The sequence below is a fragment of the Schistocerca cancellata genome, chromosome 4 (assembly GCF_023864275.1).
Source record: "Schistocerca cancellata isolate TAMUIC-IGC-003103 chromosome 4, iqSchCanc2.1, whole genome shotgun sequence".
NCBI lineage: Eukaryota > Metazoa > Arthropoda > Insecta > Orthoptera > Acrididae > Schistocerca > Schistocerca cancellata.
Genome location: NC_064629.1, coordinates 807,369,696 through 807,397,499, shown reverse-complemented (window position 1 = coordinate 807,397,499; position 27,804 = coordinate 807,369,696). Strand labels below are relative to the sequence as shown.

The 27,804-nt window shown below is 39.3% G+C and overlaps 1 protein-coding gene across 1 annotated transcript in view; it reads left to right on the top strand.

The window, feature by feature from the left end:
• The window catches only part of LOC126184758 (mitochondrial-processing peptidase subunit alpha), a 110,404-nt gene that overhangs the window by 43,397 nt on the left and 39,203 nt on the right, over positions 1-27,804 (top strand). Inside the window, exons 6-8 of the mRNA XM_049927305.1 lie at positions 2,410-2,502; positions 19,427-19,711; positions 25,926-26,131. Coding sequence (XP_049783262.1) covers positions 2,410-2,502; positions 19,427-19,711; positions 25,926-26,131 — 584 coding nt within the window. The remainder of the gene's footprint in view (positions 1-2,409; positions 2,503-19,426; positions 19,712-25,925; positions 26,132-27,804) is intronic.

Here is a 27,804-nt window from a genome sequence, read left to right as displayed (position 1 = left end):
AAAAAAAAAAAATGCAGTGGGTGAGGCAGCAGACTGTCGAGTTGTTATTGTTGTACCAGGCTGATGGCTGCTTGTGGAATATATCAAAAGCTAACAACTGGTCCAGTTGTTTGTAACTGCTTTTCTGAAATTTCTATCTTTTTTTTTTAAGAGATGTTGATACCATATATGCCAGAAATTCAAAATTGTTATGATGATATCGAAGTGAAATTACAGAAACTAGAGCTGTCTTCCATACTCAGTCCCCATATGTTGCAAGTTTTTCCCACAAGTTGTTCTATAGTAAGTTTTCACTCAACAAAGACAATGGTTGTATGCAAACCAACAAATTTATTTCTTACAATGTTTAATCTAATTTTATCAATTACTACCAACCACTACACAAACTCTATATCAAAGTAATGTCGTATTTTTAAAACCAGTGAAGAAATTCATTGTTAATGCAACCTTATTCTGTAAAACTACAAAACACTGAGGTGTTTATGGCCAACTCACAAGTCACGAAAAATAAATAAAAAGAGAATGAACGATGATGACGTCTTTCATTATGTTTACATGAACTTTCGACTATTAATAATGCAGCAGCACATATTAAGTTCCCTCTTCTCTAGACATGACGTGGCAGACAATATGAAAACAATGCAACAAATTGTGTTGCAGACAATGTGAATAGAGTGAGAAATGTTTACAGCCAGTGTGGACAGAAACAGATACAAGAAACAACAGACAGAAACAGATGTGATACACCCTTGGAAATAATGTTTCCAACAGAAACATGTTTCCAGTGGCAGTGTGGATGCAGCATCACACTACTTTTTTGCAGTTGTGATGTCACTATTGGGCATTTGACTATCAACTTTTGTGAGCACTTGCGAATGACCCCTGTGTGAACTGTGTGCATTTTTTCCTTCGTAGAGTGTGATGTATGTGGGCAGTACACGGTGAATTGTAAGCATATCACAAATATATCACACTTATCATTAAATATCAATTAATAAAACATCAGTAATGTAAGTCTTCAAGAGATTTTATGATGACTAATGCACTATACTAAGTTCAGATGAGAAGCCTGTAGCGTAATAGGTAATGTCATGGTTAGCTGACTTGGAGGTTATTAGTTTGCATCTCGCTGCATGCCAATTTTTTTTTTTTTTTTTTTTTTTTTTTCAAATTAGCATTGTTACCACATTTGTTACGATTGTCATAAAATATGTTCTGCAATATTCGATATTGTTAAACATTTCTGTCTGGTTAGAGAATGAAGGATGAAATAAATATTTGCCTGTTTATTTCTGAAAGTGTAGTGATTCTCGAGTGTGTGGTTAGACAGAAACCTAAAAGGATGGCTCACATTCCTGTGAGTTTAGTGGGCACCAATAAAATTCATATTGTTCCTTGTCACAAATACTTCACTGATTATTTTCAGATATGTGGTGATTTCTGAGTGTGTGGTGAGACAGGAACCTAAGAGGACAGCTTAAGTTGCTGCAAGTGAAATGATGAACAAAAACATTCTATTCTTCCTTGTCACAAATATTTGGCACATTGTGCAATCACAGACATATTCCCCTAAAGAGTTCTTGCTACAACTGAGATTCTCCTGTCACTAACACATCCATAAACATCAATTTCATGCTATAACATCAACAAATCGATAACCTTGTTCCTGGTTGCCTTTACAGTGCAACCATGTTCCTGCAAAAAGTAGTGTGAAACATACTTGACCTAACATCACTGCGCGGTGAAGCTAAACCTTGCAAGTTGTGTTGGCAACTCCAATAGTGGATTATGCCAGTATTTCCTCTCTCATGTCGCCCCTCTCCGCAGTGGCCATCACCCACAGTGCGATTTGTCTGATCTTTGTACCACTTATAACTCATTTAGTCAAATCAAATGTCAATAGAAAGAAAAAAATAGGAAGAAGTCAAGTGAGACTTCAAGTAAGAACATAGAATCAAGTAAATCTTACTAGGAAGAAGTGTAAAAACCAGGAATTTTTAGCATTGATCTTATGGGTTTTCACAGGGGCTATGAACTTATGGTGTAAAATAGTGTAAAACGTAAAATTGGAGAATGTAAAATCGAAATTCCACTGTATTTGATATGAGGCCATTGGCAACTACATTTCTGAAGATGCTAACGCCTCACAAGTGAAACATGAAAAGTAAAGGAAAGTTGTATACAACTGTGGCATCTCCATAATTTGATTCCTGACTCTTTCTGTTCCTCCTGCAGGCAATGCCACCACTCAGGTTGTGGGGGGGAAGGGAATAAAATAAAATAAAATAACTTGTTTGTTTGTAATTGATAACTGTAAGTGGAGTTTTAACACCTTTAATTTTCTTATTTTTTGTACCAATAGTGCTGCAGTATTTCAAAATACATGGCTCTTGTGATGTTTCTTTACAGTTGAGAAATGCTATCAGTGCAGTGAGGTTCGATGTAGATACGTTAATGTCAAAACCTGAGCAGGACCAAAACATGACTGAATTGATACATGCTGTAAGTATAATTTAAGAAAAATATATTAATTTTTTTCATTTCTACTTTAAAGTAAGACTACATTTCTTGATATTTCCTGATGGTTTTACTAGGGAAACAAGAATATGTTGTCTATATTTGTATTGTGTGTACCACTACTGTGTTGGATCAGTAGTAGCTTGTATGATGCAAATGACTGACACACATAAATGCACTACGAACTCATCCCTAGGGGTGTGTTCATTGCAGCTGGTATTTGCTGCCAACAACTGAGATACCTTCAGTCACAGTATAAGAAAAAGCCTGACAAAAATGCTACTAATGACAACACACACTGTTGATTTCTCAAACAAAACTATCCAGGAGTTTGTTTGGAGTCATCACTCACACACTTATTCTGCTGATCTTATGCTCTCAAATGCTTACCTTTCCTGCTCCTTATTGAACAACAGTCAACAAAATTCCTTCCTGGACAAAAATGCACTTCAAACATGGTTTGACAATACTTTTAACTCATAATCAGTATGTTTCTACAGGTGCAGTGTATTATTGATGATTAATTTCTCTCTCATGTTTACTGTTGTGTTCAATGAACTAACGGAAAGTGCTATTAAAATATGCACTGTACTAATACAAATGAAATACAACTTACCATGAAAACCTCACGACAAAAGTGTGCTTTAATAAAACATAACGTATCTGTAACACAAGCACCCACCAGGTTAGCTGAGAGGACTAATACGCTGCTTCCTGGACTTGCGTAGGTGCACCAGCCCCGAATCAAATCCACCTGGTGGATTACTGACATCAGCCGATGTGTTGGCCAGCCTGGATGTGGTTTTTAGGCAATTTTCCACATCCTGCTAGGTGAATACCAAGCTGGTCCCCACGTTCTGCCTCAGTTACACGACTCTCAGTCATCTGAACACGTTCGCACTATTCCATGGATTACGCTAGACGCAGACAGCTGCAGTACACTCATTCTGTCCCGGGGGTATGGGGTGGCAGCAGGAAGGGCATCCGGCCACCCCTTAAAACTAACCTTGCCAAATCCGTTCCTAGCCATGCTGACCCTGCGAAACTGCGAGACAAGGCACCAGCAAAAGAAGAAGAAGATCTGTAACACAAGTGGTATTACTCACTTTGAACTTAACTGGTCTGTGTTTACTTGCTGTACTGTGTCATACCCATGTTGTGTGGAAATGTGCCATTTCATAAATAAAATTTTCTTGTTCACTAAAACCAAAAATTATTTTGGTAGAAATGGAAAGCGGCATTAACCATTGTGCAGTGTTTTTCGCCTGTACGCTACAGGTAACTGGAAGTAGCAAGACAATCTTCACCAGATGTGATTCACAGTTGTGGACCACATCCAGTGCTTATACTGTAAACATGAGTGAGCAACACATCTATGCTAACAAAGTATTCATATGAGAAGTATCTGTTATCGGCTACTGTGGGAGTCAGCACTGATACAAACAAGGAAGGAGAGAAGTGATGGCCAGCAGCACGAATCCAAAAATGATCTATTCATTAAACTTTCAAATTATTCCAATACTTTATTTCTAGAAAGTAAATAATCATAACTTCTCTTTATAAAGTGGCTCCTATACCTCCCACTTGGAAGTTCTTTAGCTGCTATTACTACTCACATAGTGCAGGCTAAGTATTGGCTTCCTATTACTCAGTACAGATGCTCTCGAAGTCTGTGACCACACTGAGCTGACTAGTGACGAGTGGCTGGTTAAATCAGCATTGACAGTGGGCACTGAACTCTTGGCCTCCTGGAGGTGTGGCACTGCCTGCTCTTTCCAGTGGCATGCATGTCAGTGCCTTCTTAATGCTGTTTCATGGTGCTCAGCTGGTTGGTTTTGCAGTTGATGCATTAAGACTGCACAGTATTGAGTTGTAATGTTGTGACACAGATGGGCAGATGGTTCTAGAATTTGTGGAGACTGTCAATATGCTGCTGATTCATGTCAGACTGCCACTACGTAGGAGGTGGTGAACAAGTGTTGCAGTCTACCATACCATTGTTCATGCCCACCCCCACATGTGCTGTAGGTCTCTCATAAATTATGACGCTGGGCACAGATTTACACCTGCATTAACTGGCTTTTTGTTGTCAGCTTTTCTGACCAGTTATTCTGCCACTGCTGTAAAGATGAATACTGAAGGTAAATATGAATACTGTATTCCATATGGCGAACATCCACTGCTTCCTGTCCTGCCAGTTCCATCATTCAAAAAATTGTTAAAACGAGCAACAAAAAATTATCTGATGATTATGAAAAGCTACTTTCATGACCTACACAGAATTGCAGTACAAACTCAAGGGCTTTTTAGGATTCTGTTACTTAATTTCATTGTGGTTGATTTCAATTCAGTAGAAGAGGGGGAAAAATTTAACTTCATATTATTTTTCGCTGGGATTTGACTACAGCAGCACACAGCTAGCGAGGTATTGAGAAAGTGTTCATTTTCTCATACCTGTAATAGAGGCAAAGGCTGAAAGAAGCATGTTTCTCACAATGCAAATGATGGGAGACATTGTAATTTACTCATAAAATAATCTTTTTTCAGTCAAAAACTCAAATCTTCCAACTCAGTGTCACTTATTAGGCACAGATGGTTCAGAATATTTAATCGAAATTATAGTGAATTTAGTAGGATAATTCAGCTCCTGTTCTGGAAGTCCATTGACTATCACTGTGTTGCCAAACATTTTCCACATGGCTGTTTATATATAATGGTTTTTTGAGGCAATACAAGTACTGTGCAAACATCTTTCTTGCTATGTGTGTAATGGGACTTTGATGGCATTCTTTCCTTAGTCATTGTTATGCAGTGGTGTTAATCTGTGTCAGATACATGAGGATCAGAAAGTAGTACCTATTTTTTCAAATAACCAATAGTCAGATTATTTCAGGGAAGTGGAAGCGCCTAATTACTTAACTAACTGTGACTTACAGACCCTGCTTATTAACTGTAGTTTCAGTTGCATAGAAGGTGTTAATATTAATTTGTTAAGCAGTTATCTGCAAGATTGAACTCTGTAGTCATTTTTGAATCATTGATAACTCATTAATTGAGAATTATGTTCTTTAAGTCAGAGTAGTCAAATTGATGCCAAATACAAGAGATGTCATTTTCAGATTTATTTTGGGGTGTATTTTGCAAACAGTGGTGCTGGATTTAACTGCAGTGTGAGCAATGTTTAATGGTAATATTGTATGTAAAAACATTATTTATGAAACAAGGTGCAAAAATAATCATTACAAGTACATAAATGCAACTAAAACAGGCAAGATAAAGTGTGAAGCAAGCTGCATTGACTAATAGTATTTACAGTAATTACTTACTATGTGAAAAATTCCAGATACAATCTGTAAGTATGCATTTGATAAAACTATGGTAAAATATGTATTACAGCTACACAGGGCAAATTTAAATTTATTTTCTACCAGTATTCCAATGTAAAGAAGTGATGGAATTTCTCACAAAGTAACACACAAGAGTTGACATCATTACAAAGGTGGTATGTAGTCTTAAAAAAAAAAAAATTCATATGTCATTCTGTAGAAGCTGTAGAGCACCTTTTACAGTCGGATGTATACTTGCCAGGAAATTGAATGATAGCAATAATATGTTGTCAATTTGCTAGAAGTGGCACACAGCTTAGAGCTATGGCAAAACTTCATATTTTCCCTTGGACAGAAGCTTGCATTTAATTATTCACATCATCAGTGCCCACAGTTACATGCTGCATTAGCAGTACCAAAAAATCATTAAATAGAGGTAAAATCAATAATGTCAAGGGTGAAGATAACTGGCATTCAACATTACATTACAGCCATTAACTGTAAAACAAGGAAAACAATGACCTCATTTGGAAAGGATTATGTCATGGCCCATTCCATAGCTTGTATTCAATTCACAACACTGTTCATATTAGACAAAACATTATTTAAAACTTTGCCCTGTTGTCATATTTTGCCCCTTTACCCAAGAAGTAACTGAACATCTTCAGCAGCATTTGTGTCTGGTTGGTGCTAATGAGATAGGTGCTTCATATATTAGATTGAAGAGTGTTTCCCTTCAAATGTTAGGAGCTTCTGGTCCATCCTCCTCTTGTTCTTGAGTGGAACTTGAGGCAGTGAGGCAGGGCAAGTGTTCTTGTTTGCTTGTCAGTGCAAACTGTATGCTAGCTTGCAGAGCAGGATAAAATAGGTGAAGGGTAATCAGAGTTGTTGCATGTAAGAAGCAATGACATCACCACACTATCTGTACATAGGTTGTAAGCAGTAGATTAAATGTGCCACCTCTAACATCAATAAAAGTGGTTGGACTGTGTAACACCACCGTACTGACTGAGCACCCATACCATTCTGATCATACAGTCATTACTGTCTTCTGCTCTCATTGATACAATGTAATAACTGCTGTGGTTTGCCAAGAAAAGGGAGAAGTGCTATATGAATGAGAATTTATGCTATAGCAAGAATAAACACAAATTATGGAACATAGTACTTTGTAGAGCAACATGTAAGATATAATGAAGTACAGGTTGTGCGTATTACTGAACACACTGACTATACAACAGTAGTACAGGTTATAGAATATGCCATGCACTCGTTTGCGGTCGTCCCAGGTGGCCTGTATAAGTGGTCTGGTGAACTGTATGGATCACTGAAATCACATGCGTCATGAGTGAAGGTACATCACTCCTCCCTTCTGTGGGGGTGAAAAAAACCACATACATACATAAAAACACTAGGCATAAAAACACTGATATTACGAGTCCACAAAACACCAATGATGGTGCTGGCATCCATTTCATCGACTGATGATGGTGGCTGCTGTAGCATGTAGTGGGCAGTCACCAGCGAGTATGGGTGGTTTGGCTTGTTGTCCATACCTCATGAGAGGCTGTAAGGCAGGACCAGTGGTGGCATCTCCATAGCGAACTCCTCATCGAGGCCAGTGGTTGGTGTCAGAGGCATCAGCGGGTGTGTTGGAGATGACAGCTGCACAGAACCCAGCAACGGAGGCAGTGGCTGTGGCTGCAGTGTCAAGGGCAGAGGGAGCCACACAGGCGATGGCAGTTGAGGGGTGGGGGCAAAGGCAGGAACCCCAGACAGCAATTTTCCAAGCAGTGACCCCAACTATGGTGTGAACTGAACTTTCTGTGGCACAGGAACAGGTATCGGCAGTGGCGGGGTCAGGGGAGGCCATGGGCCTTCCGGGACAGACCTTGCCATGCGCGGCCACGGCTGGTTGCAGTGACGGGCTGCCCATTAGAAGTGTGGATGATGCACAGATGCTGGCACCAGTGACACTTTATGACAGGAACTCAGTTCGACCGGTGGCCAAAACCACGAACCCAGGCAGGCACACCCAGCTGGAACCGTCTTGAAGCCGGCGACACAGGCGGATGCAGTGTCAGATGCAGCAGCAGGAGGAGGATCCGTGGTTGGCGTCCATGTAGCAGCTCTGCCGGGCTTTTGTTGGTTGATTGATTTGAGGGAGGGGACCAAACAGCAAGGTCATCGGTCCCATCAGATTAGGGGAGGATAGAGAAAGAAGCCAGCCGTGCCCTTTCACAGGAACCGTCCCAACATTTGCATGAAGTGATTTAGAGAAATCACGGAAAACCTAAATCAGGGTGGTCGGATGCAAGTTTGAACTGCTGTCCTCCCAAATGTGAGTCCAGTGTGCTAACCATTGCGCCACCTTGCTTGGTCTGAGTTTTTGTCCTCACCAGAGTGAAACAGTACTAACTCAAAAAACGGTCTAAAGTAGCTACAGGGGACTTGCTGGAGGCATACTTCCACATCTGAGTTGTAAATGTCCAAACTACGCGTTCGGACGTGACATTATATTGAGGATGAAACAGGGGTGCTGATAGATGCTGAACACCCTTAGCGTGACAAAAAGATGTACATTCTCAAGAAACAAACTAGGGACAGTTATTGGTTACCACAGCCAATAGTGGCCACCGCAGACATGGATGGACAATGCGCCACGTAAGGAAACTTGGAAAAAGTGTCCACTACAATGAGCCAATACTGACTTAGGAAGGGCCCAGCACAGTCAACATGTAGATGCTCCCACAGGTGCTGCGGCATCAGCCAGGGGAAAAAAGATGCGCACGGGCCACCTGTTGCTGAACACAATGAGTGCAAGTGGCAATAAGCTGTGTGATGTCTCCATCTATGCCCGGCCAATACACATGCCGACGGGCCAAAGGTTTGGTGTGAGAAGTCCCACAATAACTGACATGCAAAAGCTGTAGTATATTATGGCGTAAGGAATTTCTTGAGGTCGAACGCAATCTCTAAAGCCTCCTTTTCAGTCTGAGAATACAACTGTGGAGCGGAAGTTAGTATCTTAGAAGGAAGCAATGGGTCATTCAGATCCATCTCCGTATTTGTGCGCCAACACTGTGCCAAGACTATGCCAAGAGGAGTCTGTAGACAACAACGGATGCTGACCCATCTGAAAAGTGGCCAGATACAGGGCGGATTGAAGCCTCGAATTAAGCCAAGTGAACACTTGGTCACAAGCTGGTGACCAGAAGAAAGGCACATTTTTATGCAAAGCGCATGCAGGGTTGAGCAACAGTGGATGCGCCTGGAAAAACTTATGGTTGTACTCAACTTTACCTAGAAACGCCTGCAGTTCCTTATCGGAGGTTGGCTGCGGCGGCAGTTGCATCAACTTGCTGATGCAAAGGCTTGACTCCTGTTCAAGAAACCACTAAATCTAGGTGCTCAAATGACACCTGAAAAAATTGAGATGTGGCAAGATTGTACTTGAGACCTGCTATCGATTGCAGAAAAGCTCGTTAGTTCTCTCTTGTATGTTGCATGAATTTTGGTATCGCCTCATATTACTTTGTGAGAGGGTTGTTTTTTCCTTGAGATCAAAATGGAGCAGACAGTGTATCAATGGTTAATATTTTCATGGCTAATTATGTGATACTGATTCCGCTTGCTCCATCGGATCTGTGAATAGTATCCCTGTTTGGCTACTCAAAGAATATGCAAATAATGATGTCCTCATACTGCATTAAGAGCCAAGATGATGTCTTTCCATTTATAACTTAGCAACAGCTGCAGCGTCCACTGGTCAGCCAATGTAGACACGATGCAGCACCATTGAGCATTGTTTATCGCTGCACTTGTTGTGAGTCACAACCTCAAGAGTACACTGGTAACAGCAGCAGCAGCTTGGTGTTATGAATCAGCGGGGTGTGGATAGTTTCTGCAAATTATAGAACCATCTGCCCAACTATGCCATTGCATCACAGCTCAATAATTCTCATGTGGATGTTGTGATAGCCCTAGGGGTATCATTCATATGAAAACATCATGGGCTAAATTAATAACTCTGTACCCAGGTACTGCATTGAATCACAGCACCATGCCCAGCTTGCTGAATCTGTTATTGTTTCAGTGTACTGCATGTTGTAAAGCTCTTCAGCATAAAAGCTTTTCACGTTTATTGACAAAGCATCAGCGACGGGTATATTGTAATCATAATGAATAGAGGATACCTGTCATTCTTTCAGTATTTATAGACTGAATGTTATTTTTGCTTGAAGATGGTTTACTCTAAACATTACTGTCAGTATTTGTTGTTCCTTGTTGCACATTCTAATAGCAACTGCTTCTCATTTCATGTTAGCAGAAGCTGGAATGAATTTTGCATGGCATAAATTACATGGTTTAATTTTCAACAGCTTTTTGAAGCCACATTGTTGGTCAGTGCATATGGTTTCCTGCACAGTAGCCTTTCGTGATTTGGAACTTTGATATTTCTAGCTTACATAGTCTCCCTATGAGTGTTCATTTGTTTGTGTCTCTTTTGTAGATAGTGCCAATGACAGAGATCTGAAAAAAAAAAAAATGTATTCTGTGTCTATAATTATGAAGAAGCTGAGTTGCATACTCATAATGTTTGCAGTACAACCACTGGACATGCTCCAAAAATTTCACTTCTGGTGAATGATCTGATGAGTTTTCAGTACATGTAAGATAGCAAAATGCAAATAGCCCTGACAGTTATTGATTTCAGATGTTTAGTTTGCACTTGGTGCATCTGAGTATTATTTTCCAAATCTAGTTACAGAAATTCGAATAAAACTGATTCACATATCCTCTGGGTATTCTAGCGCTCGGCAGGCATGTCTTTGAGACACAATCTGTAGTCACCTCCCAGCCTGCTCATGGAACAGTTTGGCTGATATTCAACCTGCTGGTAGTATGACTGAATTTTGGTAACAATGCAGGATATGTTTGTCGGCTCTGTGACTGGCAAGTTACTTCCTGGATGGCACAGGATTAGGTTGCTAAATTCACTTAATGTTTTCATATCATTTGTACTGAGTAATATGAGTGATTTTCACTTAAGGTGTAACGTAAGACTATCAGTTTATGGTTTTGGGTCCAGAAAAAGTCATTCCATGTGGAACTTGCTACTAATCTAGTCATTTACATTCTGATTTATCAGTCATGATACCACCAAATAAGGGAGAGATGAATACTGTAGCTCATCATTAACTCTGAGGTAATGTGGTTGCCTTTAAAGTGAAGACTGTTTTGGCTCGCAGTACCAGTATCACTGAAGGCCAGATTTTTAGCCATTTTGTGACACGCTTACAAGCAATCTCATAAAAAACCAATAAGGAAATGTAAGAAAACTTCTCCATCAAAGGTCGTCTCAGTACTTCCAGTTACCCATAGTGTTAAGAGCAAAAAATCTATAGTACTGCACAGTGGTTAATGCCTCTTTCCACTTCTACCAAAACCATTTTTGGTTTTTGTGTTACACCATTTTATTCATGAACTGCCACATTTCCATACTACTTGGGTGTGACAGGTCAGCAAACAAACACAGACTGTTGAAGTTCAAAGTGAATAATACCTTACTAATTTGTACCGAGATAAATGTGCTCATGATACAGGTACTTTATATTTTATTGAAGCACACCTTCATCATAATGTTACTGTAGTAAGTTGTATTTCATTTGTATCATAACAGTGCATACCTGAATAGCATTTTCCATTACTTTATTGAACACAACAATACAGATTGAAATTGACTATCAAGAATGTATTCTCTCACATTATTTAAAATAATCTGCCATTGCTCAGGCAGTTTACCTATTACCCTCCTGTTAAAACATACTGATATTGAGTGAAAGATGCATTCAAATTCAGTTTGAAGTACCTTTTATCCAGGAAGAAATTTTCTTGATGCTTGTTGAATGAGTGGGGAAGGTAAACATTTGAGGGCATAAGATCAAAAGAAGTGTGAGTTATGACTTCCACACAAACCCCTGGATAGTTTTGTTTGTGAAATCAGAAGAGTGCATTGTCATGCAGCAGCAATGAATGATGCATTTTTGTTGGTTGTTTTTAATACACTGCAAAAGGAAATTCTCAGTTGTTGGCAACAAATGCAATCTGCAATGGACATACCCCTGCGGAGGAGTTCGTAGTATGCAACACTCTTTTTGAGTCACCAGGTGAAAAATACTATGTTCACACTGCCCTTTGCTCGTTTATATGCCTTTTGTTTGGACTCGGCTATTGATTTCTTCTTAAGAAGTTGATGTAAAGGCATCATAACTCATCACCAGTTATGTTATTGCACAGGAATGCTCAGTGAATAAACTCACGACAGTGAAGCAAAAATGCATTAATAGTCACCTGTTTGTTTTTTATTGTTTTGAATTGGAGCCTGTTGTATTGCTGCAGGGTGTTTGGAAATTCCCATTACAAACTTATAGTCTTTTTTGAGTGGAGTGAGTATATAGTATTCTGAATAGGAGCCCATGTCTGGAAGTGTACTGTTTCTGTTCTATAATGGTTTCAGGTTAGATGTGTAATGCGTCCATGTCAGCTGAGGGAAAGAGAAAAGGATCAGAGTTGCTTGTCCTCATTTGCAATAGGGTAGACCGGATGTCTTTTAATGTTGGCCTTGCTGTGAGACCTATTCAGTGCTTGTGTATCTCTGATAACAGTAAACATGATTTAGCACACATTTTTGGAATAAACATACATGCTCCTTGTCTATGGCGAAGCTAGAGGTAACAGAGGAGCTGCTAGTCAGCTGTATCATGAACATTTTCCGTAGTGTAGCACACGATGGCACAAACTTTTTGCCCAAGTTCTGCAGCGGCTCCAAGAAACAGGTAACTTCGCCATGAGGAGGCAGGACTGTGGCCCTCCATGGCAACGCCACACACCTGAATTTGAAGGAAGTGTAGTGTACTGCACTGCATTGAAGAGAACCCGTCAGTGAGTACTCTAACAATTGCCTGTGCAATAGGTGTTAGTCACAGTATTGTCTGGGATGTGTGTGAGCAGCCCTTACATCCATGCTGCTTAAAAAGGATGCACAGTACGAGTCCAGCTAATTTTCCAGAATGCATTGCCTACTGCACATCAAGTTATGTTCACAGATGAATGTAAATTTACTAGGGACTGTGTTCTGAATCTGCCAAGCAACCATATCTGGGCAAACGAAAAATCTCGTGCTTCACATGTTCATGTATTTCAGATAAATTTTGGTATTAATGTATGGGTTGGTATTCTGGGTCATGCCTCCTTCCACTCAAGCTAACTGGTCCTATATAGGTGGTCTTCCTACAAAATGAATTGGACCCATTCTTGGAAGCTGTGTCATTGAATGTCCGTCAAGAAATGTTGTTTCAGCATGATGGGTGCACCACCTCACTTCTTACGTGTGGTTCAGAGACATCTCAACAGAAAATATGGTGAAATATGGCTAGGTCGAGGTGGTCCAACTGCGTTTTTAGGGGAATAGTTTCTGATAATTTTTGCTCTTACTGATTTTTCAGAAAATAAAGTGCATTATCTTTGATGTTCCACCAGAGTGATATCTTTATCAGTCAGGTGAAATGCAATTTGAAAAATAGAGGAAGGAGTGGACTCAAACTCCTGACTTTATGTCTATGTTGGGCGGGGTTTACTACGAGTCCACAAGCTGATCCAGCACTGCAACAGCTCAAGAAGAAGAAACACATCCTCCAGACACTTCCACATCCTACAGTGTTCACTGATTGTTCATATATTCGGGCATAGAATTATCGGGGGTGACTGGTTGTTTTGTTGCCCCCCCTCCCAGTGAATGACTCGGAATTAGTCTCTGTGGTGGCCATCCGGTGACCAGGTGGCCAGGTTTATGTATGCACAATCTTTTTATGGGCCATCTAGAGGAAACCCTCCTAGCCTCCCAAAAACTCCTTATCTGATTCAGGTTCATTGGTGATATCTTCTTCATCTGGGCTCAGGGCCAGGGCACCCTACCCTCATTCCTCCACAGCCTCAATGTCTTTCTCATTCACTTCACCTGGTCTCCTCAGACCAATGTGCCATGTTCGTGGATGTTGACCTCCACCTCTCTGATGGCTCTGTCCACACCTCTGTCCATATTAAAGCCACTAACCACAAATAATACCTGTGGTTTGCCAGCTGTTAACCCTCCCAACTAAAAAATCTCTCCTATACATTCCAGCCACCCATGGATGGCATATCTGCAGTGACAAGAATTCTGTTGTCCAGTATACTGAAGGACAGAGTATCTGCAATGACAAGAATTTCCTTGCAAAGTATGCTGAAGGATGGAGCATTGTGAAGGTCTCATGAGGGGCTCCACAGACAGGCATTAACCCCCAAACCTAGTCCGCGAACAGATTTCTCATGCCATGTTTTCACGCACTCATAATCCTCCCTCCATCCCCAAGAATCAGCTATAAAAGAGCACTCCCACATGACCCAATATCACCCTGGACCATGTCCTTTGCCTGGACTTTGTTTATCTACTATCATGCCCGGAATGGAGCAGCACCCTACCCAAGATCCTTTTGACACCACCTAAAGTGGTATTCAATTGCCCACACAACCTACACAACTTGGTGGTCCATTACTATACCACACCCATCCAAACCTCATGCTACAGGGGTCATGTCCTTATGGAAGACCCAGGTGCAAGACCTGCCCAATTCTGCCACCCAGCACTTCATACTCCAGTCCTGTCACAGGCGTATAATGTCCCATCAGGGGCAGGCCCTCTTGTGAAAGCAGCGCTGTCATGTACCAAATGTGCTGCAATGGCTACACAGCTTTTTATGTCGGGATGACAACCAACCAGCTGACACCAGAATGAATGAATGGCCACCGCCAAACTGTGGTCAAGAACAAAGCACAACATGCTCAAGCTCGGCGACTGCTTCACAGTTGTGTCATCAGGAGCCTTCCCTCCACCACCATCTTTTCTGAACTATGTAGATGGGAATGATCTTTGCAACACAGCCTTCACTGCTGTAATCCTCCTGGCCTCAATCTATGCTAGCCCTCTGTGCCCATATGCTCTACCCTAAAGTTTCCCCTCCATCTGCCCTGTCACCCCCCTACCAATCTGCACCTCCAGGTCACGTCCATTATGCACTGCTCCCCATTGGCTTGGACAACTATGCCCCACATGCCTAATGAGGCCACCTGCCACCCCTCCCTCCTACATTCCTAGCCAGCACACTTGCTCTCTCTCTCTAAGCCACAAGCTACCCATTCCCAACCCCTCTTCCTGCTTTCTGCCTCTTTCTCCCTCTACCCACACCACCTAACAACCCCATCTCAGTCCACACGTAGAAGCCGGCCGAAGTGGCCGTGCAGTTCTAGACGCTACAGTCTGGAGCCGAGCGACCGTTACGGTCGCAGGTTCGAATCCTTCCTGGGGCATGGATGTGTGTGATGTCCTTAGGTTAGTTAGGTTTAATTAGTTCTAAGTTCTAGGTGACTGATAACCTCACAAGTTAAGTTGCATAGTGCTCAGAGCCATTTGAACCATTTTTGAACCACACATAGAACTGCAATCCTGTAATTATGTGTCTAGATGGCACTGTGTGATGGCACAGGTGTGTGTGTGTGTGTGGGGGGGGGGGGGGGGCGCACACACACACACACACACACACACACACACACTAGTTCATCAAAGGATTTCTGCCAGAAACTGGCAAGTTTTAGCTCTCAACAGTTCTGCAATTTGGTGGGTGGTCTCCTTTACTCCTAAATAATTTACATTCTACTTGAACTTTTCTAATGTTTTTAGTGTACTCTAAAAATGATTGTAGTCAATTTTGACCAACAGTCCGTTATCATATTTTGTTCTACAGTGGGTTACATTGCAGGTGGAACATTTAAAAAAATTTAATCTGATGTATAGAGTGTGTGTTTTGCGAAGGGGCCAGTTTTTCAGGAGAGTTAAGGCATATTTGGAAGGCCAGAAGCTGTCTACAGATGAATTTTTCAGTTGAAAACCATCAGCAGTACAAACCTGATCAGTATGTCAGATGAATAAGATCTTGTGCACTCTGGTACAAAACATAACAATAAAAGTGATTGTGGGAGCAACTGACTGTAGGTTTCACCATTGTCTGTCAGATTTTACTAAATGAATAAAAGATTAAAATAGCTGCAAAAATAGTTCCAAAAACCGCCTTTCTCATAATCAGAACAACAGAAGGGAAATCTGTGCTTGTAGGTGATACTGTTGCCAGAAAACTGTGAAATATAGCATTTTATGGAATGCCTAAGCAGTACATAGAATACCAAAAACCATTAGGCAGGATATGAAATGTATATTATTTAATACTGTGCCCAGGCATTTAATAGAATGCCAGTTAAATTGAAGGTAAAGTATGAAAGAAAGTCAATTTTAATTTTTTGACAGTTAAAAGATCCACAGGCCTCATTGTTGTAACAGTTTCAGTCCAGTTTGATTGGAGTTCATTTTGTGCCACTGTGTCACTTCTGCTAAAATGGAGGCTGCACATTATAATTGTGAAAATGGTGTGACTGATGATCTTGTGGATGCAGTAAAACAAAGATTTTATAGTGTGTTACAAGTAATGAGGAATAATTCTGCAAGAAACAGTTTTTTCCTAATAGACAGTTGCTATAAGAAAATAATAAGGGATGTGAGTTTGTCTAAGCCTGTGGAAAAGAAGCAATGTCATAATTATTGGTAACACAGAAACTAGTACAATCACTATATGAAATATGTGATGCAATAAAATTTTATGTAGCAGATGGTGAGATGTTCAACATACTTTATGAGATTCATTCTGCTATTGGCCATGGGAGGACGAGACAGGATAATAAAGGAGTTGTTTGCTAGGTGTTAATATAGCTCATTATGATTTAGAGCTTTTTGTAGAAATCTGTGAACCCTGCTGGCAGAAGCAGAAGAGTTATGGAAAGAGCGTAGTAATAAAATTGATTTTCAAACTCCTCCAGATTGTGAGTATAAGTTCATTCCAGTATATCAGGATCGCCTAACTAAGTTTATTGTATGCAAAGTCTTTGAAACAGACTGCTGAGGAAGTAGCATACCACTTAATTGATATATTCACTCATCTTGGAGCTCCGTCAATCCTCTGATCAGACAGTGCGACAGAGTTTGCCAACAAAGTTATTTCATATTTACAAGTGAACTGGTCCCAACTAAAAATTGCACTTGGGAAACCTGGTCATAGCCAAAGTTAAGGAAGCAGTGAAGGAGCAGACTAGGATGTGCATGCAAAATATGGATGCAGAGTGAACAAAATAATAATAGGAGTGTGGGTTTATGATTCATCAAATTAATGAAAAATTGAGCACATCATTCTTGTTTCAAGAGGTTTCCATATGAGGCTCTGTTTGGCTGTAAAATAAAAGTTGGACTTAACAAATTAGCTCTGCTGCAACAGGTTTTAAATGGTATTACAAGAGAAGGAAAACTGGAAGAGATTGTCCATTCACTAAAAAAAGCCAGCAAATGCGAAAACGTAAGTGAATGTTCGGCATAAGCCCATCTTGAATTCATTGCACCTATGCCTTCAACATCGAATAAAAAGAATTCATTTGTTCCGTCTGTTCAGTCTGTACTGTGTGAATGCTACATTCATATCATATGTGGGAATTCAACTCAAGTGGGGAAGAAGGACTTGGTACGCGTATTACATGCTCCCTTTGCATGAATAGCAAAAATGCCATTATTGTTCAGCAAGGCCAAAGAAAAATTTAGAATCTAAGGTGAAGGAAGTGAAAGTGCTTTCCAACAATATAAATGTTCACATCATTTGAAAAAGGGTGTACAGTAAGAGTGTACTGTTCCAGAAATTGATAAAGGTCTTGTGGATGCTCACAACATTGTGACTGTCATGGTTGATATGATAAATGATTGTTTATATAAATTGGGTACCAAAGATGGGATTCTAAAGCAGTTGTTCACAGTTCACGGCATGCAAGAAATCTCTCCTAAAGTCCAAAGATGTTCCTGTGAACAGAGAAGTATCTTTCAGGTAGTTACAACACTACAATGTACTGGGACTGGACAGGGATTTGTGAAGTGCGTGTGCAAAAATAAATGCCAGAACCTCAGGTGTTTGTGTGTAAAAAGAAAAATTATTTGCAACTCAGTATGTCATTTCAGTTCAGTTTGCTGCTCTAAATAAATCATAAAAGTAGCACAGCTTTGAATTATATAAAAACTGAAATTTTAGATCAGTTATTGTTTATTATACATTTGTAGTAACTGCTAAAAAACTGTTTTCAATTGCATTGTCAAAAAAAAAGATTAAAACATATCTAGAATAAACAAATTTTCAGACACACAAACACACACACACACACACACACACACACACACACACACACACACACTTATGATAATTTTCATATTTTAATTTAACTTTGATTAAATATATAAATTTCTAGTTTGAAGATGTATTTCATTGTAATTTTATGCATTGCTTGTGTCTATTTCACATTTTATAAAATAGCCAGGCATTTTACACATTTCCTAGGAAAAGTATTAAACTAAACACCTCGCCAAAAAGTTCTAGGTGCATTTATACAGAGCCTTGATTTGACACTTTATTAGTAACAATGCAATTTAGAATACCAAGTATTAACCAAAAACAAAATACCAGAATTATTATTAATACACAGCTAAATCATCAAAACTGTAAAAGGGGGTAATCAGCAAATGAAAAATAAAGTGCTCTGTTTTGGGTTTTTGACAGCCAGTAGGTATAATTAGAGAATTCCTTCCCCAAGAACAGGTGGAAAACCCTATTTTCCAGTCAGCTGTCATTCAGGAGAAACAATGGTCATATTTCCATCTGATCATCAAGTTTTAGGTGTCCTGTCATCCCAATTTCTCTATGTTGATTGCAGCTAGTATGGGAGTGGTTCACTCGAAAAGAACAGAGTTTATTTCCTTCCTCACCCATATGTACACTTGAGCTTGTACTCCACCCCTAATGATGCTGTCAACAACTAATCTTCCTCCATTGCCTTTGTTTGTTTCTCAAGACTATAAATTCACCGTAATTATGAGTTAGTAGTGAGCATTAAAGAAACTTTGGCTGACCAGCTGAGGACAGTCCTGGTTTCCAAGCACCTACACTGCTGCAAAAAAATGAGTTCACCATTGTTGATTCTGTGTATCTTCCCAAGGAGACTGTCTTTGAGACAATATATCCAGTTTATTTACATTCCACAAGAACTATGTAAAAAATCAGTATCATGTTTTTGCAGACCTTGTTTATCTTAATTTATTATCCAAACATTTCCTTTTCAGGAACTGTAACAGTCATGCTGGTTAATCCTAGAATACTAAAAAGGGGGGACTGTTACACTGCTACTAGTCCAGTTTTATGGAAGTCATATAATTTAGAATTTATGCATAACACTTATCGGACCTCCAATGGCATGTTATATAACAAATTAAGTACAAATGTCCTTTTTTTATGCCCTACTGCAATTGCAAGTTTTAAGAGACTTTAGTAATCAAGGATTAAATAGTGTTTAAGCAAAATTACATAGGTTGTCATTTTTAATTTACACTAACACTTCTTTTTTCCTGTCAGGCTGCTTTTAAGGATAAGACATATGGATTACCAGCAACATTGCCTCTGGAAAACATAAAAAGTATAACGAAGGAACTGATCTATACATATATGAAAAACTACTACACACCATCTAGAATGGTATTATGTGGTGTTGGTGTCGATCACCAAACTACTGTAAAAGCAGCTGAAAAATACTTCCAGGATATGCCACCAATCTGGGAAGTAGAAAAGAATCTTACATTGGAAGGGAGCAAATACGCTGCACAGGAGCTTACCCCAGAATATGTCGGTGGTATAGCTTGGGTATGTATATGTATTTATTAGTTTACTTGATATTTGTATCTGTGTGCTATCTTACAACAAAAGTAATTTTTAGATGATGTTATCACTGGCTGTCTTTAAAGACTGACTGACTGACTGACTGACTGCACCAGCACTGGGAGGACAGCACCACTAGCTTGATCTTCCTTGTTTATGATATATCTATCCCAAAACATTTTGGCATTAAGGTGCTGGAGACTGCACCAGTTAATAATTGCAGGGTGTATACGTGGACAAGGAAAAAAAATTACCGGATTTCCTGGTTAAAAATACACTTTCTCCCAGGTGAAAATACACTTTTTCCGTGTTAAGTGACAGTACAATCTTTCTCGGCACTGTAAAAGTCATCAATCCTTTGAATGTTTATGTCATTTTCCCGGCACTTTACAAAACGAAACTCATGGGGAAAATCACATTTTGAAAGACCTTTGATGTGAGGTTGGGGGTTGAGTTGTTTGGGGAAGGAGACCAGACAGCGAGGTTATCGGTCTCATCAGATTAGGGAAGGACAGGGAAGGAAGTCAGCCGTGCCTTTTGAAAGGAACCATCCTGGCATTTGCCTGGAGCGATTTAAGGAAATCACAGAAAACCTAAATCAGGATGGCCGGACGCGGGACCCTTTGATGTGCAGCAACATGTAAGCTGCATATTTTCGTATTACGAACGTTTGAATTTGAATTCCACCAAACAACGCATGTCATTTTCCGAAGCATTGAAATCGAGATTGCAATGCGCTTTTGTAAGCGTCATAGCTCATTCACGTGATCTCGCCAGCTGATGACAGCAATAGGACACATGATTTAGTCAGCCAATAGCAAGATCTCTCTTAAGTAGCGCGAATACACAAATAAGAAAAGTTAATGGCTTAAATTAATATACATAGCATTCACATATAATATTGGTCTCGAAGATTAATAAGTTGGAAGAGAAGCTAAGCCTCCAGGTATAATGTTGATCTTTTTTGCGCGTGTTACTCTTTAAGATACATCTCACAATTGAGCCAGTAAAATTTTTAATAATGACGCAAATGTCTGATCTTCTGGGCTCGAAATTCTTCTAAATGATCGTCCTCAAAGAGTTGATTTTTAAATCAGAGTCAAAACACTTTGTGACTTAAGAAATTCATCGTACATTCTCACACATAGTTCATATTGCGTAAAAGGAAATCTGCTATGAATGTAACGCTTTTCAGACCACCATTTGCAATATTTTCCCGCGACCTGTTAGAAATAGGTTTGTTTCAGCAGTTGCAAGAAAGTGCCAGATAACTGCCGTCACCGCGCTTGTGCAGCTACGATGACGCAGGAAGCCCATATGTTCGTACGTGTAAAACATTACAAGATCTTACATTATGTCATAAAAGAAACAAGACATCAAAGGATACTTCAAGAGCGTCGGGATTTCGTGAACCGTACTAAAATGCATAATTAGGCTTAAAGTGCACATCCGTATGTAAATTTTCTTGGATTACCAGTACTCATGTTTGGTTTTTTATTATAGCATAATGTCATACGTGCCCTTGAAATGCAGCAAACAGTTGAAACTAGACAATAGTGTGAAATTAAACATTTAGTTTCAAATAAATTGATTTCCTCAGTAGAAAGGATTAATAAAAGCCAAATCTCTTTAGCAAACCGGCAAAAATAACTTCATTGTTCTGTAAGGCGATTAATGCTTGACTGTCAGAAAGTTGGAAATAAAATCTGAAACTATTAACATATTTTAGCCTGCCGTAATTATGCGAACGTATTTTAATTCATTTGATAGCTCCCGGCCACAAAAATCCGTTTTGTTATCATTTAACATGAGAGCAATAAATGAAGAGGAAACAACAAAATCACTCAACGTAAACACAGGTCACATGGAGACGACCCACCTCCCCACCACAACTCGGACGGCTCTGTGCATTAGCCCTGGATCTACGATATTTCCGAACAGGGGCAATATTAAGTACTGGCGCCCAGCCACACTTCTGTAACCAGAATCGGGAGCTGTAATCAGAATCGGGAGAAGGTACTACTCATACGCGACTCAACTGCGCATGCACAAGAGCCCGCCCGCAACTGCTCAAACGAATCTAATTTAAACAGTTGTCACGTCATGCTCATCGGAGGCAATTTGTTGATATAAAGCATTGTGTAGTGTTCCTAAAGCCTTTGACACACTTTACTGTTGGCAGATGCTTGTATGAGCACTGTTTTGTTGTTGTATATGGCGCATTTCCTTTGCAACTTAAGTTTGTTTTTTGGTTGTTTTTTTTTCTCCCATTCATGTTTTGTTGCTGCATTATTATTCTGCAGTAGTGGGATACAATAATATCCTTTGTTAGAGTATTGGTTCTTACCAGTCAAAATCACAAAAATGTAACTGAAAACTAAAACAATGAAAAATTCCCTGAATTCGAAACAATTCCCGAGTTTTTCCCAGTTTTCTCCCGGATGAAAAAATTCCCGGGTTTTTCCCGGATCTCCCAGTTGTCTCGGGTCGTATACACCCTGAATTGAAAGCTGTAAAGTATATTGCAAAAATACAGATGAATGAAATTCTCCTTGCTGTTTTTAGTAAAATATGGAGACTTCCACAAATTTTGGAGTGTGATAATCTTGGTACTCTTTTTGAAACCAAAGAAGGTCTCTACATTGGCCAGCAATTATTTTAGTGTGGTTCACTGTCTACTAGAATGTGCAATCGACTGGCATCTGTCCTGTGTCCTAGAATTCAAGGAACTACTTAAATGCTTCATGTGTGGGTCCAGGACTAATCACAAATCCATGACATCCTCATTATACTGGAGGCAGCAATACATTTATCTTTCTTACACATCATAGTTAGAGTCTGCGATCTTGAAAGGCTGTCCTGTGTCCTAGAATTCAAGGAACTACTTAAATGCTTCATGTGTGGGTCCAGGACTAATCACAAATCCATGACATCCTCATTATACTGGAGGCAGCAATACTTTTATCTTTCTTACACATCATAGTTAGAGTCTGCGATCTTGAAAGGATCTACAACACTACTTTGAGATATAATAGCCATGGAAAATTTCACAAACAGTACTTCTAAGAGTGCTTCCTTATCTTCTTGCTGGCCGCGCTTTCCAGACATTGTCAGAGAGATTCAAACAAGAAAATGGTCTTCCTCAGTGATTTGGTTTTATTGTAACTATTTCCTAAAGCAATCAGGTATATTAAGTGGACAGTTCAGTCTTCCATCCAGCTTTCATTGTTCATACAATAATTTTCTATATTCTGCTCCTCATGCAGTTTTACAGTGGCTACTCATCAGTTATGACTCGAGTAATTTGAGGTGCATGCAGATATCACGGGTTTTAAATTTCATCAGAGAAATTTTTGTATGTCAGTTTTAATCATTTCCATCACTTATAACTTCCCATCACATAAAATGAGTAACATGTTCTGAATTTTATATTCAGTGAGAAGCTTTGTCAGTTGTCAACTTCACAGTCTCTTAGCGTTCTATACTATTGCTCGTCTTACAGTGAAGTTAATATTCAAGATTCTACCATGAATAAATTTTTGGGATTCACACCATGTTGGACCTAGTGACACTTGATGCAGACTGTGTTACAGAACTGTTCTGTACCTGATGGATTTAACCCTCGAGCAGGTGCGCCAATTTTTGTAACACGAGCGGTTGCGTCCAGTGTACTTTGTACATGTGTAAAGAATAGCTGCCTTAATGTTGCTAAGGTAAACATGTAAGAGCAAAATCATAGTTTAATCATAGTTTAACGAAACAAAGGTAAAATAAACTTACGTAAATGAGCTAAAGCACTGTTTAATCAAACAATATTGGAATAAACTCTCGGTATATCACTGTTGTCATGGACAGTTTTACCTCACAGTAATGACCCGTTCAAAGCATTAAACAGCGCAATTGCATTAGAACCCGACCAGCTGCTTATTTGATTACTCATTATCTCGTAGACACCTGCCTCATTGTGGGATTGTGGTGCTAGCTTGTAATGTGGGTCATTTTCTTGTACAGTCTGTAATTTTTTTCTGACTTAGCTTGCTGATTATTTTATGTTACTGCTGCTTATTTATATGTATAACAACACATTCTACCACTGTTCACCAGCTGAAGCAGTAATGAAAGAGTAGGTATGGGCTCACAGGTGTGAAACAACAGTGAAATAGTGCAAAACAATTTTATTCGTGTGTGGTGCACTTGATACATAGGCGTGCTCACTCAAGAATTAAAGACAGTCAGAAACACATTGAACAGGTTATAAAGTACCTCTCTCACTGGTCTTGGGAGCAGACGGAATATATCTTGATCAATTCTACAAACTTTTGTGCAGTCCCAGCTTGACTACAGATACACAGCTTATACTTTCGTATCCAAAAATTGTTGTTGCTGTTCACCATTTGGAGTTAGGCTGGAAGCAGAGGCAAGCCTCTGTGTTGAGGTGTGTGAATTGTCACTTGTCATTTGACTGCAGTTCTGTATGATGCAATCACGTGTATACAATATTGTCAACTTCAAAGTCTCTGGCACCCTGCAGGACCTAGTGGTGCTTGGTGCAGATCATGTTACAGAACTGTTCTTTGGTTCTCTGTGTATATATCCTTAAGATTTGTTTACCAAGTAAATGCACTGTATTTGGTACAGTATTATATGTGACCTTGATAGCTCTGCGATAAGTAAGATATAGTTGCCCCACTAAATTCCTCTTCTAGTTTTTCTCCGAGTGCCTCGTAGGCTGTCTATAGCGTGTACTCTGCAAAGATGGGAGCAGGATGTGTCAGGCTGCTGTTTTCCAAGACACATTAATATTTAGGAAAATGAGTTCTGGGTCATGTTTCAGTGGGAGGAAGAGTGGCTGTAGTTGTGGAACAAGAAGCATTCCTCCCCTCCCCCCCCCCTGCCATTGAGGCAAGATAAAGTAATTTTTATGTATCTCCAGACAGGGCTCTGCCCCATGTTACCTGGCTTCCTCTTCCTATAAGAAGCCACACCAGTCTGTGGTGCTTGTGTAGTAGATTTTGTAAGGTATATTTTAAATGAACTGTGACAAGAGGGCAACAGATTGTTTACCACATCACTATTTTAGTGGATTGCAAGATATGTTGTTTGTGTTTGAAATTTTACATTAAATCTAACCTTATACAAAAGTTGTTAGAATTATTGGAACATCCTTTTCTTATCTTTTAGCTGTCAGCCAGTCACAGCCCTCTGTTAGTTTCTTTTAGCTACTATATAATTATTTTAATTGTATGTGTTTATCATTTGACTACAGATTGCATTTTATTTATTATATTCTTTATGTGTGTGTGTGTGTGTGTGTGTGTGTGTGTGTGTGTGTGTGGATCTGAAGCTGAAGCTGATTGGAGTGGATCAGGTTACGTTAGTAACTACTTGGAATGCTATTTTAAATATTTTAACTATGCTCACATCAAAATAATCTAGTAAAGGCATTAATGACTTCCCTCTTGAATGCTGTTCTCATACTACTGCACCATACCATGTCCTTTCGCCACATATCAAGTACTTTAAATCTGTTAGGCAAAACTGATGGCATTGTTAAAATTATAATTTATGTTTTATGTATTTTTGTCAGCTGATTCCCGTAATATTCTCTCTGCGCGATAGCTAACAGTAGTGTCCATAAACACTCTTAATTTCTGATGGTTTTTTATTTTCCCGTGATTGTTGTGAGGGCATGATGATGACTTTATCATTATCAGAAAAGCTCTGTGTACTAGCTACATAATAACTTCTAAAGATCTTGTCCATTATCAAGGGAGTAGTGGTATTATATTTCTTCATGGAATTGAAGATAATCTGAAATTTCCTGGTACTGCCAGTAATTTATCTCTTTCTTTCCTTTGTATCCTATAGCTGTGTCTCTCATATCCCTAGATCGTTTTATTGTAATACCATTACAAGGTCATTGGTTGTCGCATGTGAACTACAGTATAATGTGTTCATTTCCACATATATAGAATCTTGCAGAGCTATCTCCTCAGCCACATATATATTTTAAAGAATATTGTCAAATAATACCTGTATTTTGTAAATGTGTTTCAGATTGGTAATATGAATACTGAAATCTAAAGTTGACTTCTGGTCATGTTTGTATGCAAGATATTTCATTATTTTGCAGCTTGTAGATGAAAGACACACTGGTTGTATATTATTGTTGAATTTTCTATGCCTTTTTCGTACACAGGACTGCTGTGAAATACCGACATATGCTAATGCGGATCTTCCACAGTTAGCACATGTGGTCATTGCTCTCAATGCATTCCCGTATGCAGATCCAGATTTCATTTCACTGTGTGTTTTAAATTTGATGATGGGTGGAGGCAACTCGTTCAGTGCTGGTGGCCCTGGAAAGGGAATGTATTCTCGGCTGTACATAAATGCTCTTAATAGGTAAGAAAACTTTGTGGTTTCTTGTAAGACATTCTGGTAGTTTTGCTTGTAAATAAAAACTCAGTTTTTAGCTAATAGCCAGCTGTTTAAATATTATATCCAGTTTAATGCTTGAATGATCAGTTTTAAATTTCTTACCTTTTTTGAGCAGTCTGTTTAATCTGTTGCGAAATCTGTAAAATCACAGGTATGTGGGCAAAACGTGTAAGCCTCCATTTAGTGCAATTTCCGAGGTTCATACGTGGAAGCAAGCAATGCAGTGTTTCACAGTAACGTGAGACAAGTTGCCACATAGTGTGTCAACTTCACCTAGCACAGAAGCTGCATCTTCTTGGGCCATAGCTCTGATGATGACAATAAAGGTCTATAAAAAGCCTGTGAGTAGGTTATTCTCATTGTAATTCTCAGGCATTTGCCTGTTGTTTAGTGTCATTGCCTTGCTGCTGGTTCTTCTATGCCATGTAGCTCTGTTTTATCAGTGTGTTAAATACCAATGCACTGCATTCTATTTGCTTCGATTTACTATCAAATTTTGCCAGGTTTTGTACATTGCACTATTTGTATTGTGAGCTGTGCTGACACTTATTTTCCTTGGCCTCTTCAGAAGCTTTATTCTGTGCAAAGCCACCTGATAAACTGCATAATTCTGAACACTACCTTTGTGTTTGGCCTATAAGGAACTGTATAATATTTTAATGAGAAACTTGTTCTCGACAGTATGGAAATTTTTTTTCCAAAATCCACTGTTCTAAGGAGTCATACAAAACAGTCAGCTTGATGTACCTGGCATTATATGAGCTAGAATTTATTCTGAATTGGGAATGGCAGGCAGTCAGTATGTGGACAGTCTGATGTGGTGCATGCAGGCAACAGTTTTCATTCACAAGAAGCAAGAACTAAATGCTGAACAAGATTCTCACTTTTCATGCTGACAAACTTTGCTTTTTAACATGATGAAATATAGGAAACCAGTTAGTAAAAGAAAAGTGAGTGGAATTCATTCCATAGTTGAAGGTAAAAGAATTCCATCATGTTTGGAAAATGGTTGCACTTCTTTTGTTGCAAGCCAGCTGCTATTCCTTTTAAGGCTTATACAGTTTCCACACATATGTTAACATAATTTCTTTGTAGTTTCATTACTCACCATCGACAAGTAATGTAAAAGTTGTCCATGTCTACATCTCTGCTCTGCAAGCTACTATCCACTGTGTGGAGGGTACCTGTTGTACCAGTATCATTTTACCGAAGGATGATATAAGGGAAAAGTAGTTGTTGGTGCTCCCGTGTTTAAGATGGATTCCTTTAATTTTAATATAATGGTCATTATGCAAAATGTCATGAAGGAAATTGTATATTTTGTGACTAGTCATGAAATCTTGCTGTAAGACTTTCTAACAAGTTGTTTCTCTGTGGTTAAAGGGCATCATTCTGATGCTCTTATTGAATTTTGTAAACCGTTTCCATGATGCTCACACGCTAAATAAATGTGTGATAAATTTGGATCATTACTGACCTTACTTACCTCTGTCATAATTTCTATTTCTTGCGCAGTGACACACTGGAACTTCAAGGTACTTAAACAATTTTAAATATTCAAGTTGTCACCTTTGATATTTGTTTCCAATTAAAGCACATTTACTGTCCCACCCATCACAACTTCCAAAATTATCACA